This window comes from Schistocerca serialis, chromosome 2 (assembly GCF_023864345.2).
Source record: "Schistocerca serialis cubense isolate TAMUIC-IGC-003099 chromosome 2, iqSchSeri2.2, whole genome shotgun sequence".
Taxonomy (NCBI): Eukaryota; Metazoa; Arthropoda; class Insecta; order Orthoptera; family Acrididae; genus Schistocerca; species Schistocerca serialis.
This window is the reverse complement of record NC_064639.1, coordinates 739,333,601-739,347,657: the sequence shown is the minus strand read 5'-3', so window position 1 is coordinate 739,347,657 and position 14,057 is coordinate 739,333,601. Positions and strand designations below refer to the sequence as shown.

The 14,057-nt window shown below is 39.3% G+C and overlaps 1 protein-coding gene across 2 annotated transcripts in view; it reads left to right on the top strand.

Annotated features, from left to right (window-relative positions):
• The window catches only part of LOC126457939 (uncharacterized), a 422,121-nt gene that overhangs the window by 349,298 nt on the left and 58,766 nt on the right, over window positions 1-14,057 (top strand). For both annotated transcript variants that reach the window (XM_050094658.1, XM_050094659.1), the window contains 3 exons: window positions 6,297-6,428; window positions 9,709-10,716; window positions 13,341-13,447. In XM_050094658.1, coding sequence (XP_049950615.1) covers window positions 6,297-6,428; window positions 9,709-10,716; window positions 13,341-13,447 — 1,247 coding nt within the window. The remainder of the gene's footprint in view (window positions 1-6,296; window positions 6,429-9,708; window positions 10,717-13,340; window positions 13,448-14,057) is intronic.

Genomic DNA, 14,057 nt, shown 5'->3' with positions numbered 1-14,057 from the left:
TTCCCTTGACATTGCACCCTGTTCGTCAGTTGCATTTTTACTAAGCAGACTTGCCACTGATTGTACCACATATTTTCTTCATTTTGGCCTGGAATTTGTCCCTTCTATTGAGCTTCTTTTCAGTGCTCTTGAAGCACAATTGCAGTAAGTGTCTAAGTGAAAGTACAAATTTGGCAAACACTTCATGTCATCCTACCTGTTGTATTCTATGACTCTGTCACATTCTTTCAGCCATTTCTTTGGGGCATGACCAGCATCTCCAGAAACTACTTATGGATGCCTGATTTGCAGCTAACTAATTCTGGCTTGGAATCCATAGGTCTCCTAAATATACAGACCATGGGAACAATGTACTTGTTGTATTCCAGTTCCTGTGCATGTAGGCAATGGCTTTTATGTTGCATAATTGGAACACGCCGATGTAAAGGTTTTGTTATGTATGCAAACATCGAATATTCCAGGATGCTGCTATTCATAATAATTCTTAATGTTCTGGAATATACAAACATAAGATATTCCAAGAGCCTTACAGAAATGATAAATAACAAAGAACTGCGGTATGCCAGCCAGTAACGCTAACCCATATGCCACACTACACACTACATCTCACAGCAATATGTTGTTGTTGTGGCCTTCAGTCGTGAGACTGGTTTGATGCAGCTCTCCATGCTACTCTATCCTGTGCAAGCTGCTTCATCTCCCAGTACATACTGCAGCCTACATCCTTCTGAATCTGCTTAGTGTATTCATCTCTTGGTCTCCCTCTATGATTTTTACACTCTATGCTGCCTTCCAATACTAAATTGGTGATCCCTTGATGCCTCAGAACCTGCCCTACCAACCGAACCCTTCTTCTAATCAAGTTGTGCCACAAACTTCTCTTCTCCCCAATCCTATTCAATACTTCATCATTATTTATGTGATCTACCCATCTAATCTTCAGCATTCTTCTGTAGCACCACATTTTGTAAGCTTCTATTCCCTTTTTGTCCAAACTATTTATCGTCCATGTTTCACTTCCATACATGGCTACACTTCATACAAATACTTTCAGAAATGACTTCCTGACACTTAAATCTATACTTGATGTTAACAAATTTCTCTTCTTCAGAAACGCTTTCCTTGCCATTGCCAGTCAGTTGTTTTGCTCCCCAAATAGCAAAACTCCTTTACTACTTTAAGTGTCTCATTCCCTAATCTAACTCCCTCAGCATCACACGAGTTAACTTGACTACATTCCATTACCCTCGTTTTGCTTTTGTTGATGTTCATCTTATATCCTCCATTCAAGACACTGTCCATTCCGTTCAACTGCTCTTCCAAGTCCTTTGCTGCCTCTGACAGAATAACAATGTCATCAGCGCACCTCAATGTTTTTATTTCTTCTCCATGGATTTTAATACCTACTCCGAATTTTTCTTTAGTTTCCTTTATTGCTTGCTCAATATACAAATTGAATAACATCGGGGAGAGGCTACAACCTTGTCTCACTCCCTTCCCAACCACTGCTTCCCTTTCATCCCCCTCGACTCTTATAACTGCCATCTGGTTCCAGTACAAATTGTAAATAGCCTTTCGCTCCCTGTATTTTACCCCCGCCACCTTCAAAATTTGAAAGAGAGTATTCCAGTCAACATTGTCAAAAGCTTTCTCTAAGTCTACAAATGCTAGAAATGTAGGTTTGCCTTTCTTTAATCTTTCTTCTAAGATAAGTCGTATGGTCAGTATTGCCTCACGTGTTCCAACATTTCTACAGAATTAAAACTGATCTTCCCTGAGGTCGGGTTCTACCAGTTTTTCCATTCATCTGTAAAGAATTCACGTTAGTATTTTGCAGTCCTGACTTATTAAACTGATAGTTCAGTAATTTTCACATCTGTCAACACCTGCTTTCTTTGGGATTGGAATTATTATATTCTTCTCTAAGTCTGAGGGTATTTCGCCTGTCTCGTACATTTTGCTCACCAGATGGTAGAGTTTTGTAAGGACTGGCTCTCCCAAGGCTGTCAGTATTTCTAATCCAATGTTGTCTACTCCCGGAGTCTTGTTTCGACTTAGGTCTTTCAGTGCTCTGTCAAACTCTTCATGCAGTATCATATCTCCCATTTCATCTTCATCTACATCCTCTTCCATTTCCATAATATTTTCCTCAAGAACATCGCCCTTGTATAGACCCTCTATATACTCCTTCCACCTTTCTGCTTTCCCTTCTTTGCTTAGAACTGGGTTTCCATCTGAGCTCTTGATATTCATACAAGTCGTTCTCTTATCTCCAAAGGTCTCTTTAATTTTCCTGTAGGCAGTATCTATCTTACCCCTCGTGAGATAAGCCTCTACATCCATACATTTGTCCTCTAGCCATCCCTGCTTAGCCATTTTGCACTTTCTGTCGATCTCATTTTTGAGACTTTTGTATTCCTTTTTGCCTGCTTCATTTACTGCATTTTTGTATTTTCTCCTTTCATCAATTAAATTCAGTATCTCTTCTGTTACCCAAGGATTTCTACTAGCCCTCGTCTTTTTACCTACTTGATGCTCTGCTGCCTTCACTATTTCATTCCTCAAAGCTACTCATTCTTCTTCTACTGTATTTCTTTCCCTCATTCCTGTCAATTGTTCCCTTATGCTCTCCCTGAAACTCTGTACAACCTCTGGTTTAGTCAGTTTATCCAGGTCCCATCTCCTTAAAACCCCACCTTTTTGCAGTTTCTTCTGTTTTAATCTACAGTTCATAACCAATAGATTGTGGCCAGAGTCCACATCTGCCCCTGGAAATGTTTTACAATTTAAAAACTTTTTCCTAAATCTCTGTCTTACCATTATATAATCTATCTGAAACCTGTCAGTATCTCCAGGCTTCTTCCATGTATGTAACCTTCTTTTATGATTCTTGAACCAAGTGTTAGCTATGATTAAGCTATGCTCTGTGCAAAATTCTATCAGGCGGCTTCCTCTTTCATTTCTTCCCCCCAATCCATATTCACCTATTACGTTTCCTTCTCTTCCTTTTCCTACTATCAAATTCCAGTCACCCATGACTATTAAATTTTTGTCTCCCTTCACTATCTGAATAATTTCTTATATGTCATCATACATTTCTTCAATTTCTTCGTCATCTGCAGAGCTAGTTGGCATATAAAATTGTACTACTGTAGTAAGTGTGGGCTTCGTATCTGTCTTGGCCACAATAATGCATTCACTATGCTGTTTGTAGTAGCTTACCCGCACTCCTATTTTTTTATTCATTATTAAACCTACTCCTGCGTTACCCCTATTTGATTTTGTATTTGTAATCCTGTATTCACCTGACCAAAAGTTGTTCTTCCTACCACCAAGCTTTGCTAATTCCCACTATATCTAACTTTAACCTATCCATTTCCCTTTTTAAATTTTCTAACCTACCTGCCCGATTAAGGGATCTGACATTCCACACTCCAATCCGTAGAATGCCAGTTTTCTTTCTCCTGATAACGACGTCCACTTGAGTAGTCCCCGCCCGGAGATCCAAATGGGGGATTATTTTACCTCCGGAATATTTTACCCAAGAGGACGCCATCATCATTTAACCATACAGTAAAGCTGCATGCCCTCAGCAAAAATGATGGCTGTAGTTTCCCCTTGCTTTCAACCGTTTGCAGTACCAGTACAGCAAGGCCGTTTTGGTTATTGTTACAAGGCCAGACCAGCCAATCATCCAGACTGTAGCCCCTGCAACTACTGAAAAGGCTGCTGCCCCTCTTCAGGAACCACACGTTTGTCTGGCCTCTCAACAGATACCCCTCCGTTGTAGTTGCACCTATGGTACGGCTATCTGTATCGCTGAGGCATGCAAGCCTCCCCACCAATGGCAAGGTCCACAGCAATAGATCTGTCTGAAAATGTAATGTAGGAACAGATAGATTGCTACTTACCATAAAGAACACATGTTAAAATGCAGACAGGCTCAGTGAAAAGACATTTACATAAAGCTTTCAGCCACAGCCTTCATCAGCAAAAGTGAAACACAGACCAGTCATACGAGGTTTGTCTGGAAAATACATATAAAAGTTGAATAATAACTTTATTTTACAATTATTCAGGTATTACAATATGGTCTCCTTCAAAGTACTCGCCCTGAGATGCGATACACTTCTGCCAACACCGTTTCCACTGTTGATAACATTGCTGAAAGTCTCCAGTTGTGATGTTGTTCAGTTGCCGTGTCGTTTCCACCTTGATGGCTTCCACATCTCCCAAGTGCCGCCCCCGAAGCACCATTTTACATTTCGGGAACATGAAGAAGTCACACGGGGCTAAGTCGGGTGAATAAGGTGGGTGGTCTATCACGTTGATTGAGCTTCGGGCCAAATACTCGCGCACAACGAGCAACGTGTGAGCGGGCGCTTTGTCGTGATGAAGGATCCACCTGCCCCCTTTTGCCAACTCCGGTCGAACTCGGGTCACATGAGCTCTGAGACGTGTCAGAACTTCAACGTAAAAATTTCCATTCACTCTCTGGCCGGGAGGGACAAATTCCTTGTGAACAATGCCCCTAGAATCAAAGAAAACAATCAACATTGTCTTCACATTGGACCTTGATTTTCGCGACTTTTTTTGTTCTCGGTTCTCCTGCTAGTTTCCATTCCTTGCTTTGAGATTTGAGCTCCACATCGAATTCGTAAAACCAGGACTCATCTCCAGTGAAGACTCGGTTGAGGAAGTCCCCTCGTTCCTCTGCTTCCAACCAATCCTCACAGCACTCAACCCTCTTTGCTTTCTATTCTGGCGTCAAGAGGTTCGGTATGATTTTTTGCACACAGTTTCTTCATTTCAAGTTTTTGTGTCAGGATTTCGTGAACGATCGTTTTGGGGCTTGACAGCTCGTCAGCAATCATTCTGACTGTCAATCTACGGTCTTTAAGAACACAAGCCCGAATTCGTTCAACATTTGCATCGGAACTCGATGTCGATGGGTGTCCTGGACGAGGGTCATCGTTCACTTCTTCTCGGCCATCCCGGAAGCTTTTTAACCACTTGTTCATGGTTGGTTCCTTCAGAGAATTGTCTCCGTAAACCTGTTTCAAACACTCAAAAATCTCACGACCGTTCTTGTCTGGCTTTGCAGGAAACTTGATGTTGACACACTGTTCCTCAATCAGAGAGAGCTCCATGCCAACAGCAGGTGAAAAAGGGTAACTGTCAACAAGCTGCCTCACACTCCCACCTTCACACAGACTGCTCTGACTCGAACTGAGCATTGATGGGATTGATTACAGCAGTAGTCCCACCTGGCGGTGACTGCAACTTGTAACATAAAGACATTATTCAACTTTTATACGTATTTTCCGGACAAACCTCGTATACACAAGCAAGCACACCTCATACACACGACTGCCAGCTGCAGCAGCTCATGCCAGAATGCATTCCAGCCCGGGCTGCTGGAGTTGGCCGTAACGTGTGTTCGGGTGTGCTTGCTTGTATGTATGAATGGTGTGTGTTTCTCTTTCGCTGAGCTCAGGCTGTGGCCAAAATCTTTATGTAAGTGTCTTTTAACTGTGCCGGTCTGCAACAGAACATGTCTTCTTAATGGTAAGTAGCAGTCTATCTTTTCCTGATTGTTGATATTCATACCTGGAGTTTCCATTGTTTGAAAATATAATGTGCAATATTTCAGAGGCACATCAACTAACTACGGTATGCCTGATCTCAGTGAGGCCTCTAATGTATTCTTAAAATTTTGGTAAACATTTTTGGAATACAGTGATCAATTAATTGTTATATTTAGATTAAAGTTCAGTCTTGATCACGTTATGTCTGTTTTAATGAGTAACCGGTTTCTGCAAGGAGAGCTCCACCTACCAACCCAAGGGAGCCAATGGGTCTGATGATGGTTTTATAGAAAAAACCGAAACCGGTTACTCATTAAAACAGACATAACGTGATCAAGACTGAACTTTAATCTAAATATATTCTTAAAATTCTGGTGTGCATAATACTACTGCTAATTAGGGTGTGATGAATCAGATTTGGATTAGTAGCTCATTTTGAATAGAAATAGAACTATAGGAGTAGGCATTGCATTAATAAGACGATAACTTCCTCATGTTTTATGCTGGTCCCCACCCCCACTCCTCCCACTCTGTGTGTAGTTGGTGAGGGAGAGGGAGAGTTTCCATTGTCAAATTAATTACATATAAACTTTTATGACTCCTTTTGCAACATCACTTACATTTTACCTAATGGCATTCTGATGTGTTTTTCTATATTTGTTTGTTGGTTCCTGTATTCTAATGTGTTTTTGTATTTCATTCTCTTAGCCTCAAGGACCAGTTTTTTGGCAGCCGTGTCCATCACTGAATATTGAAGATCCACCATATGGTCCAAGGACACTGCATTTTGCTTTGCAACACTTCCATGGGCATTATGATTCTGCAGCACTGTTAAGCAAGGTGTGGTTTGTTTATCTTCTAAGAATAAATATTTGGATCTTTGTTTCATTTTGCTGTTATTTTTATTATTATTACTGCTTTTACTATTACTATTTACTCTTACGTTGCCCTAAACAATAATGTGTGTCCCAAGAAATAATATTTGTATATGTGTCCCAAGAAATAATACTTGTGTAGCCAAATGGTTAGATATTCATTGTTTTACATTTGTTTCTTATTTTATCTTGTTTGAAACAAGCAAATATTGAGTCTCTTGTATTCATCTCTCATTGTGTGCTCTGTGTTTAGCTTTATTATTCAGAAATAACATGCACATGAACAGTCAAATTGGAAAGAGTCACAATACTTCAGAGAGAGAACTTATGTTGCTATCGTGAATGAAACAGTTCAGCATGGAATATGACTGGGATGTCACCTTACCAGATAACAGCTGTCTGAAAATCGAATAGGGGTGACCAAGACATTCAGTATAAATATATTTGATTGCAAAGAAACTGAGTCCATGGTGCATGGGGACACTCCAGAGTTCATGGAAGGACAGAGATTTCCACATGTCACCATATCAACAGTGTACAATGAGTACCTAGATTTTGGAGAAAACACTGTTGTTAGAATCGATCAGCATGGGTAACAACATGTTTTTGACACGTTGGCATCAACTATCAAGGATGTAATTGCAGCTAGACCACCGTACAGTAAATCAATCACAAATTCGTTACTGACTCATTATATTTCAGTTAAAATAACTTAGTAATAAAGAAATTTTAACAATCTTGACCTAGGACTTTGTCAAGCAGAGTTGCCAGCTGTTACAGAAATTTTAACAATCTTGACCTAGGACTTTTTCAAGCAGAGTTGCCAGCTGTTACTCAATACATCATACTCTTACACAAGTACCCCATGCAGCCTATCTCCCCTGGACCGCTCCTGACCCTTGGAGCCAACAGCACCTGAAAGGGCACTGCTGCTTGTGCCTGCAAAACAGGCAACATAGCAAGCATATGGAGCCCAATAAAAAGTTTTGACTGTCTTACATCCAGCCCCACCACTTGACTCTGAAACCTCAATCACAAAGTTATTTCACATATTTATTTGGCATTGTCAAATGGAATGTCTGTTGTGTCATAATATGTGTATAAAAATCCTAGGTCAGAATCACTAAAATTCCTTTACATGACAATTAGTTTCAGGTCATCGACAAGCCATCTCTATATCTTAACCAGTTTTATGCAGTCTCCATTAGCCTAACATGGCATATTTACATTGTTATGTGACATTGTCAAATGGGATGATACCCAGTCTGTTGCGTTAAAATACGTGGATAAAAAATCGTAGGTCATGATCTGAAGATGGTTCATCAGTGAGCTGAAACTACTTATTAAATCAAGGAATTTTAGTTATCTTAAACTAGAATTTTTTAACCACCTATTTTAACACAACATATCATGTATCTTCACATTTGACAATGTCAAATAACTATGTAAAAATGCCAAGTCAGGTTAAGGGAGATCACAAAAAGCTAGTAAAGACGTGAAGATGCCTTGTCAGTGAGCTGAAACTAGTTATTGTATACAGGAATTTTAACAATCTTGACCTAGGATTCTTTACCCACATATTTTAACACAAGTGATCACATATCTCCCCATTTGACGAAACAATGTAAATATGCCAGATCAGGCTAAGGGAGATTGCAGAAAGCTGCTAAGGATCTGGAGATGGCTCATCAGTGAGCTAAAACTAGCTATCAAATAAATAAATTTTAAAAATCTTGACCTAGGACTTTTTATTCCTATGCTTTTAGAAATTATTTTAATCTAAGTATACTTCACTATGAGGTACAGAAGCTACCACCACATGTTTGCCTCTGATCCCTAGATGTTATTTGACTGTGAGGTTAGCATGGATGCAAGAATCTCACAGTTAGGACCAAAAGTGGAGAAAAAATTGACAGGCCTAATGTGTTGGTCATATTCATTGGTGTACATTGAAGGAACGAGGCGAATCTGTTGAGAACCATGTGAAGTGATCCATCACACCTACCTGCAGGGCACAGTAGTGGAAGTGTATTTACATGGAATGAAATGGCATCCTTGACACTTGTACATTTATCTTTCATTGACAAATGATACATAAACTTACTGACCCATCATGTGCATTTGGTAGTTCATCTACAGCCTCAAGCCTTGGATCTACCCCTTCAACAAGACAAAAGATACATCTACCATACCCATACACCATCCATCCAAAATGTTCTGATTTTATTCCCACCTGTAAGTGACATCAGTGCAGTAACTATAAGGGCAGCTTGAACTAACAACTGTAAGATGTGCATTTGACCAGTCAGCTGTGGGCAGGTAGTTTCAAGCAGTGAACATGCAACTGTTGTGTGTCAACATTGAGCATTCACAACTGAGCAGTGAATTGAACATCTCTAAATCAAGTGTTCAAGATATTCTCCAGAGTGTTATTAATACGAACCTACCACAAAATGACAAAGTTCAGAATGAATATGTGACAGTTCACCAAGACCGAAGAAGATGTGAATGTGAACAACATCCCAAAGGAGAACTTTTCTGACAATGTCACCTGTTTGTATGAATGTATGTTCTGTGCATTGCAATCAGTTTTGGGGGAAAGGGGGAGGGGGTCTATGTAGAAAATCTGAAGCATTAAAACCACCATCTTAACTTTCTCATTTATTATTAATCTGGTGTTGAAACTTTTTTGACTGATAGCGTCTTTTGTGAATGGTTTGAAGGAAGGTCAAAGAACATGAGAGTCGTTATGTAGCTCCCTAGATGACCTGGCCTCACATTGAGGATACCTGGGGCACCACCAATCTCAGAGAATTGAGGGCTGTTGATCAAACATTAATAAGACATCCACCCATCACATTCTTATCCCAACAGCTACCCAACATCTGCTTATGAATTTGTATCATCAGTGCAGAAATAAATTAGCTTAGTAATACTGCTCTGAATGCTCTCTGCTAGAGGTCTAAATTTTGCAAGAGACAGACCATTTTCTGGGTTACTTAAGTTGTTATCATGTTGGTGCTCTCTCTCTCTCTCTCTCTCTCTCTCTCTGTCTGTGTGTGTGTGTGTGTGTGTGTGTGTGTGTGTGTGTACATATCAACTAAAGAAATGACAATTTCCCATGTTCATTTGTCTTTTCCATTGTCTGTATATTAATTAAAGATATTTAACTTCTATTAGATTTCTTTAATTGAATCTAAAGTAAATTCATAATGTGATACTTTATTTCTTAATTGTGTTTTCAGTGTGTTGAGCTGGAGAACTACCAGGCAGCTGCAAAACTTGCATTGTTGGGTAGGATGTATCACCAGGCACTATCTTTCCAGTTAAAGGCTTTGACTCTAGCTGTTGCTTCAGATACCTGTAAGATTTCCTCAGAGGAAATTACTATTCCTGAAGCAAGCACTCATTCGAGTTTTGAAGAATGCCAACCGTCTGGAAAGATGAATGTTTTCTCTTCTACCAACAAGCATCATGAAACTGTAGCTGATAAAGACATCTGCACCAGTGAACATTCTATTAACAAAGACAAAGAAAAATCAGGAATGGAATTTAGTGAAAACCATGTAGAAGAGACATCACAACTCCAACAGTCGTCAGAATTTACAGAAGGGGACAGTGAATATTCTGTTTCTGAACATTGTAGAACAGATGCCGAATCAAGTCAGGATATTAGTGTGAGTTCTACACCAGAGAATCTTCTCTCTTTGGAAATTCACCCATTTGCTATTCAGGGAGGGAAGGAGCAGATGTCTGAGGAGACTCGGTACCTTATGAGTCCAGATTCTCCATCATCACTTCCCCCAGGGTTGCAGACTCCTGATCTAACAAGCTCCCTTGGTAGTGATGAAAGGTGTCCTTCAGTAGCACCTGATGTGCTGTTTAACAGTGCTCTTGCAGGCATTCCTGATGAGAGTAATGCAAACTCTTCACATTGTAATCAAGCTGAAGATTCTAAAATAATGCCAGAAGTAAGAGTAAATGGTAATACAGAATTATTGTCCTCCAAGCAACTGACTGTCCAGGAAAGCCATGTTGAACAGGCTTTGCGAGAAAATATCACAAAGGAAAAGGAAAGTAGTAAACCTGACAGTCTTCCAGAAAAAGCTCCTACAATTACAGAAGCAGATTCAAGTAGTTCTGGTCTTTTGACTAGAAATGACATTGTAAAACAAGTGACAGTAATTATGGAATATTATATATCTGTTATGGAAGAGGACAGCCATACAGCAATGAGTCATCTTCTCCAGGAGGTAACTTCCCTTTATGTTTGCATAATAGTTATTAGTTACTTTCTTAGTACATTTTTCATGTAGCTGTGTCTATAACAAAATTTAGACTCTCGTGTACCATCCAGAAAAAGCTTGAGAATCGTTTCTCATAATAAAACAATGTTAATCTAACTTCAAGTCAATTCAGAAGTTTTGAAAATGAGTGTCAGGTTAAACAGTGACACAGATTAATTGAAGATGTTTCCAGCATGAATAATATGAACATTATATAACAACTAGTAGAATACTTCTTTTAACATTTGTGTTTTTATTGTTCTTTCAGTGATTAAATGGCTTACAGTCAAATGAATATGCACAATGTTGTATACAATTACTTATTTAAAACTGCATTTCTAAACCTCATTATTTTCTCAGAGAGCAGTGCTGAACAATTTTGCACTCAGAAAATTAATCTACTTGTAAATTTTTGAGACTCTTACACTTTCCAGTGTGATACCACCCCATCATGAAATTGTAGGTTATGAACAGAGAAATCTGATAGTTTAGAAACACACATATGCACATCATCCTATCTAAGGCCAATACAATCTCAAACACCAGAGTAACTATTAACATTTACTATTGGGTGAGGGAATTATTCCTACCTGATCGGGAACTATAATTGAAGGATAAATATTGGAAAGATGCCCTACCATCTGCAGTCCTTGAATAAGATGTGATAGAAGCTGTTGCAAGTTTTCTAAACCCAAAAGGGTATGATTGCCTCTGCAGCCATCTCCAGCATGTAGGTCCAAGCTGCATGCAGTGCAATGGCCCAGGTACCTCAGATGGCAGAAACATAATGATTTGTTTATCCATCATGTGTGCATGTGCATCTCACTTTGCTAAACCCTTGCTAACAATCTTAATATTAATATGCGTACAAGTTGATGGGCTGAAAGATGCCTCCCCAGTAGTTCTTCACTGAATTGTTGAGGAAGAGTGTGTCAACCAGCTGCTGTCTCAAGAAGTCCCACTACTACAGGTTGTGCACCATTACCTTGTGGGCATCAAACTTGCACAGTACATCTGTAGAGTACTGGCCTAGTTCCAGTCCATTCTCAGATAGATAAAACTTTCACATTAAAGTAAAGAAGGAAGATCATGAGATCAGACAATGCAGGTTTTGTTCTCAAATACTTAAAATTTCATAACAGCATACTTTCAGCTCAGAATGGAACTTCCATCTTGTAAACATCTGGAGTGATGTGGAGGAGGAGGGGTGGGGATGATGATGCGTATGTGAAATACACACTCTTGTCTGTATTAAAGAGCAGGATTGTTTGGACAAGGTTTATGAGGCAGCCCCTTAGGAGATAAAAAAATTTTGTCAGGAGGATGCCTGTTGTTTTAAGAAAATGATGATAAAGATTTCACTGAAGGAAGTATTCTGTTAAATGATGATTAATGGTATAACCAGAGTGCAGTTGCAAGCAACAAACTCATGAAACAAAATTGGTGGAAAGTCGTAAGGCAGAACAAAATATATAGGTGATGCAGTGCAATGTCTAGAATGGGAGATAATGTAGGCCATGAAGTGTTAGAAACTTTTTGTAAGGCAGTTGAATCATTGAGCAGACATCACATTCCAGTTTTGCAAGGAACTCCACTTCATATTAAAAATAAATGATATAGTCAACAGCCTATTTAGGCAAAGCAGATGGACAGATAGTTTCTGCATTCTGAGAGTGGAAAAAAATCCACTTAAAACTGCGAAGTATTAAAAAAAAATCTGGATTGTGTAAAGATCCCTCGTTAGTTTTCAACATTGCAAATATTAATTTTAAATGGCATTGTGGCATTGCTTTTCATTGTAAACCACTTCATATGCAATGTTCGTAGATAAAGTTCAAGAGATGAATCTTCACACATTTTGTTAACTATTTGCTTAGCATGCAAATGGCATAGTGTTCAGAGGCAGCTACAACTGTGTAGTCTTAATACAACTCATTAGGTCCTGAGTTGCTGAAATGACATGACAGAAGCTTAATAACTTGTTTCCAGATTATAATGTTTTATCTCCATTTAACATTAATTACTTCACAGTCACAAATACTGTCTGAAATCACAAGGCAAGTATGAACTTGGAATGCACACAAACATTAAGGAGCATTAACGACAACATGTCAAAGACTTTCACATCATGTTCACCCTCTCTGACGCAGATTGGCAGTAGAAGGGTGGGGAGCGGGAGCAGGAAAGGGAAGAAACTGATGATATCAGCTGCATTGGGATCGGTGTGTGCCAGACTGAGACCCAAACCAGGATCTCCTGCTGACTCGGCAGTTACATTGGACACTGCACCATCTGGACACAGTGTTTATCGCAAATGAACAGACTACCTCGGCACACTCCCCGGCCAAGACTCATTCCCACCAGTTGCCTCCTATCCACAATCCCCGTCCATGTCCCCCATGCTCACTAATTGTAGATTCCTGCTTGGAGGTCAAATGATACTGTCCATCTGCACTGAAGATTGTGGATTCATTGCGCATTGAGTTTAATCTTTATTCCCCCTCCAAGTATTCCTTTTATATTGTGTGATTGTACAAATAATTTAACTTAGCTTGCAATAAACTGCTGAAACTTTCTTGTAATTTTGGCAGGGTATAGAATTTTGGTTGCAGAATGCTCTACCAGTGAATCATTTAGAAGATCTGCTGCTGAAATACATGTCCAAACTATTTTTTCCTCTTGGCCTTCAACTTTTCTGGTAAGTTCATTATTTATTTTTGTTTTAATTATATTTTATTAAACTAAACAAACAAGATCACAAATAAAGAGGCTCTAGAGAAATCAAGCTTTCAAATTGATGTCTGAAACATGATGTCTTTCGTGATGTTTATTTTTTTTGGAACAGCTAAACACACAGCATGCACCAGTGTATGTCACTTGGTGTGAAATAAATAAGAAATACAGGGACACCAAGGCAAAATATTTGCAGCAAAGTTGTTAAGAAATAACGTTCCGTGAAATCAAAAACAAAGGCAACAACATCAGTGGTGCATCGGGAATTCCACTGTTAAGTGCAGTGAGAGTGGATAGGTGGAAAGATTACACTGAAGCTCTCTGACGGGAGGACATGTCTGATGACATGATAGAAGCAGGAATGGCAGCTGAGATGGAAGACATAGGGTATTCAGTATTAAAGTCCAAGTTTAACAGTACTATGAAAGATTTGCAATAAATAAGGCAGACAAAATTCCTTCTGAATTTCTAAAATCACTGGGAGAAAGTGGAACCACATGACTATTCAAGTTGGTGTGTAGGATCTATGGGACTAGAAACATACCATCATAGTTTCTGGAAAATGTAATCCACAC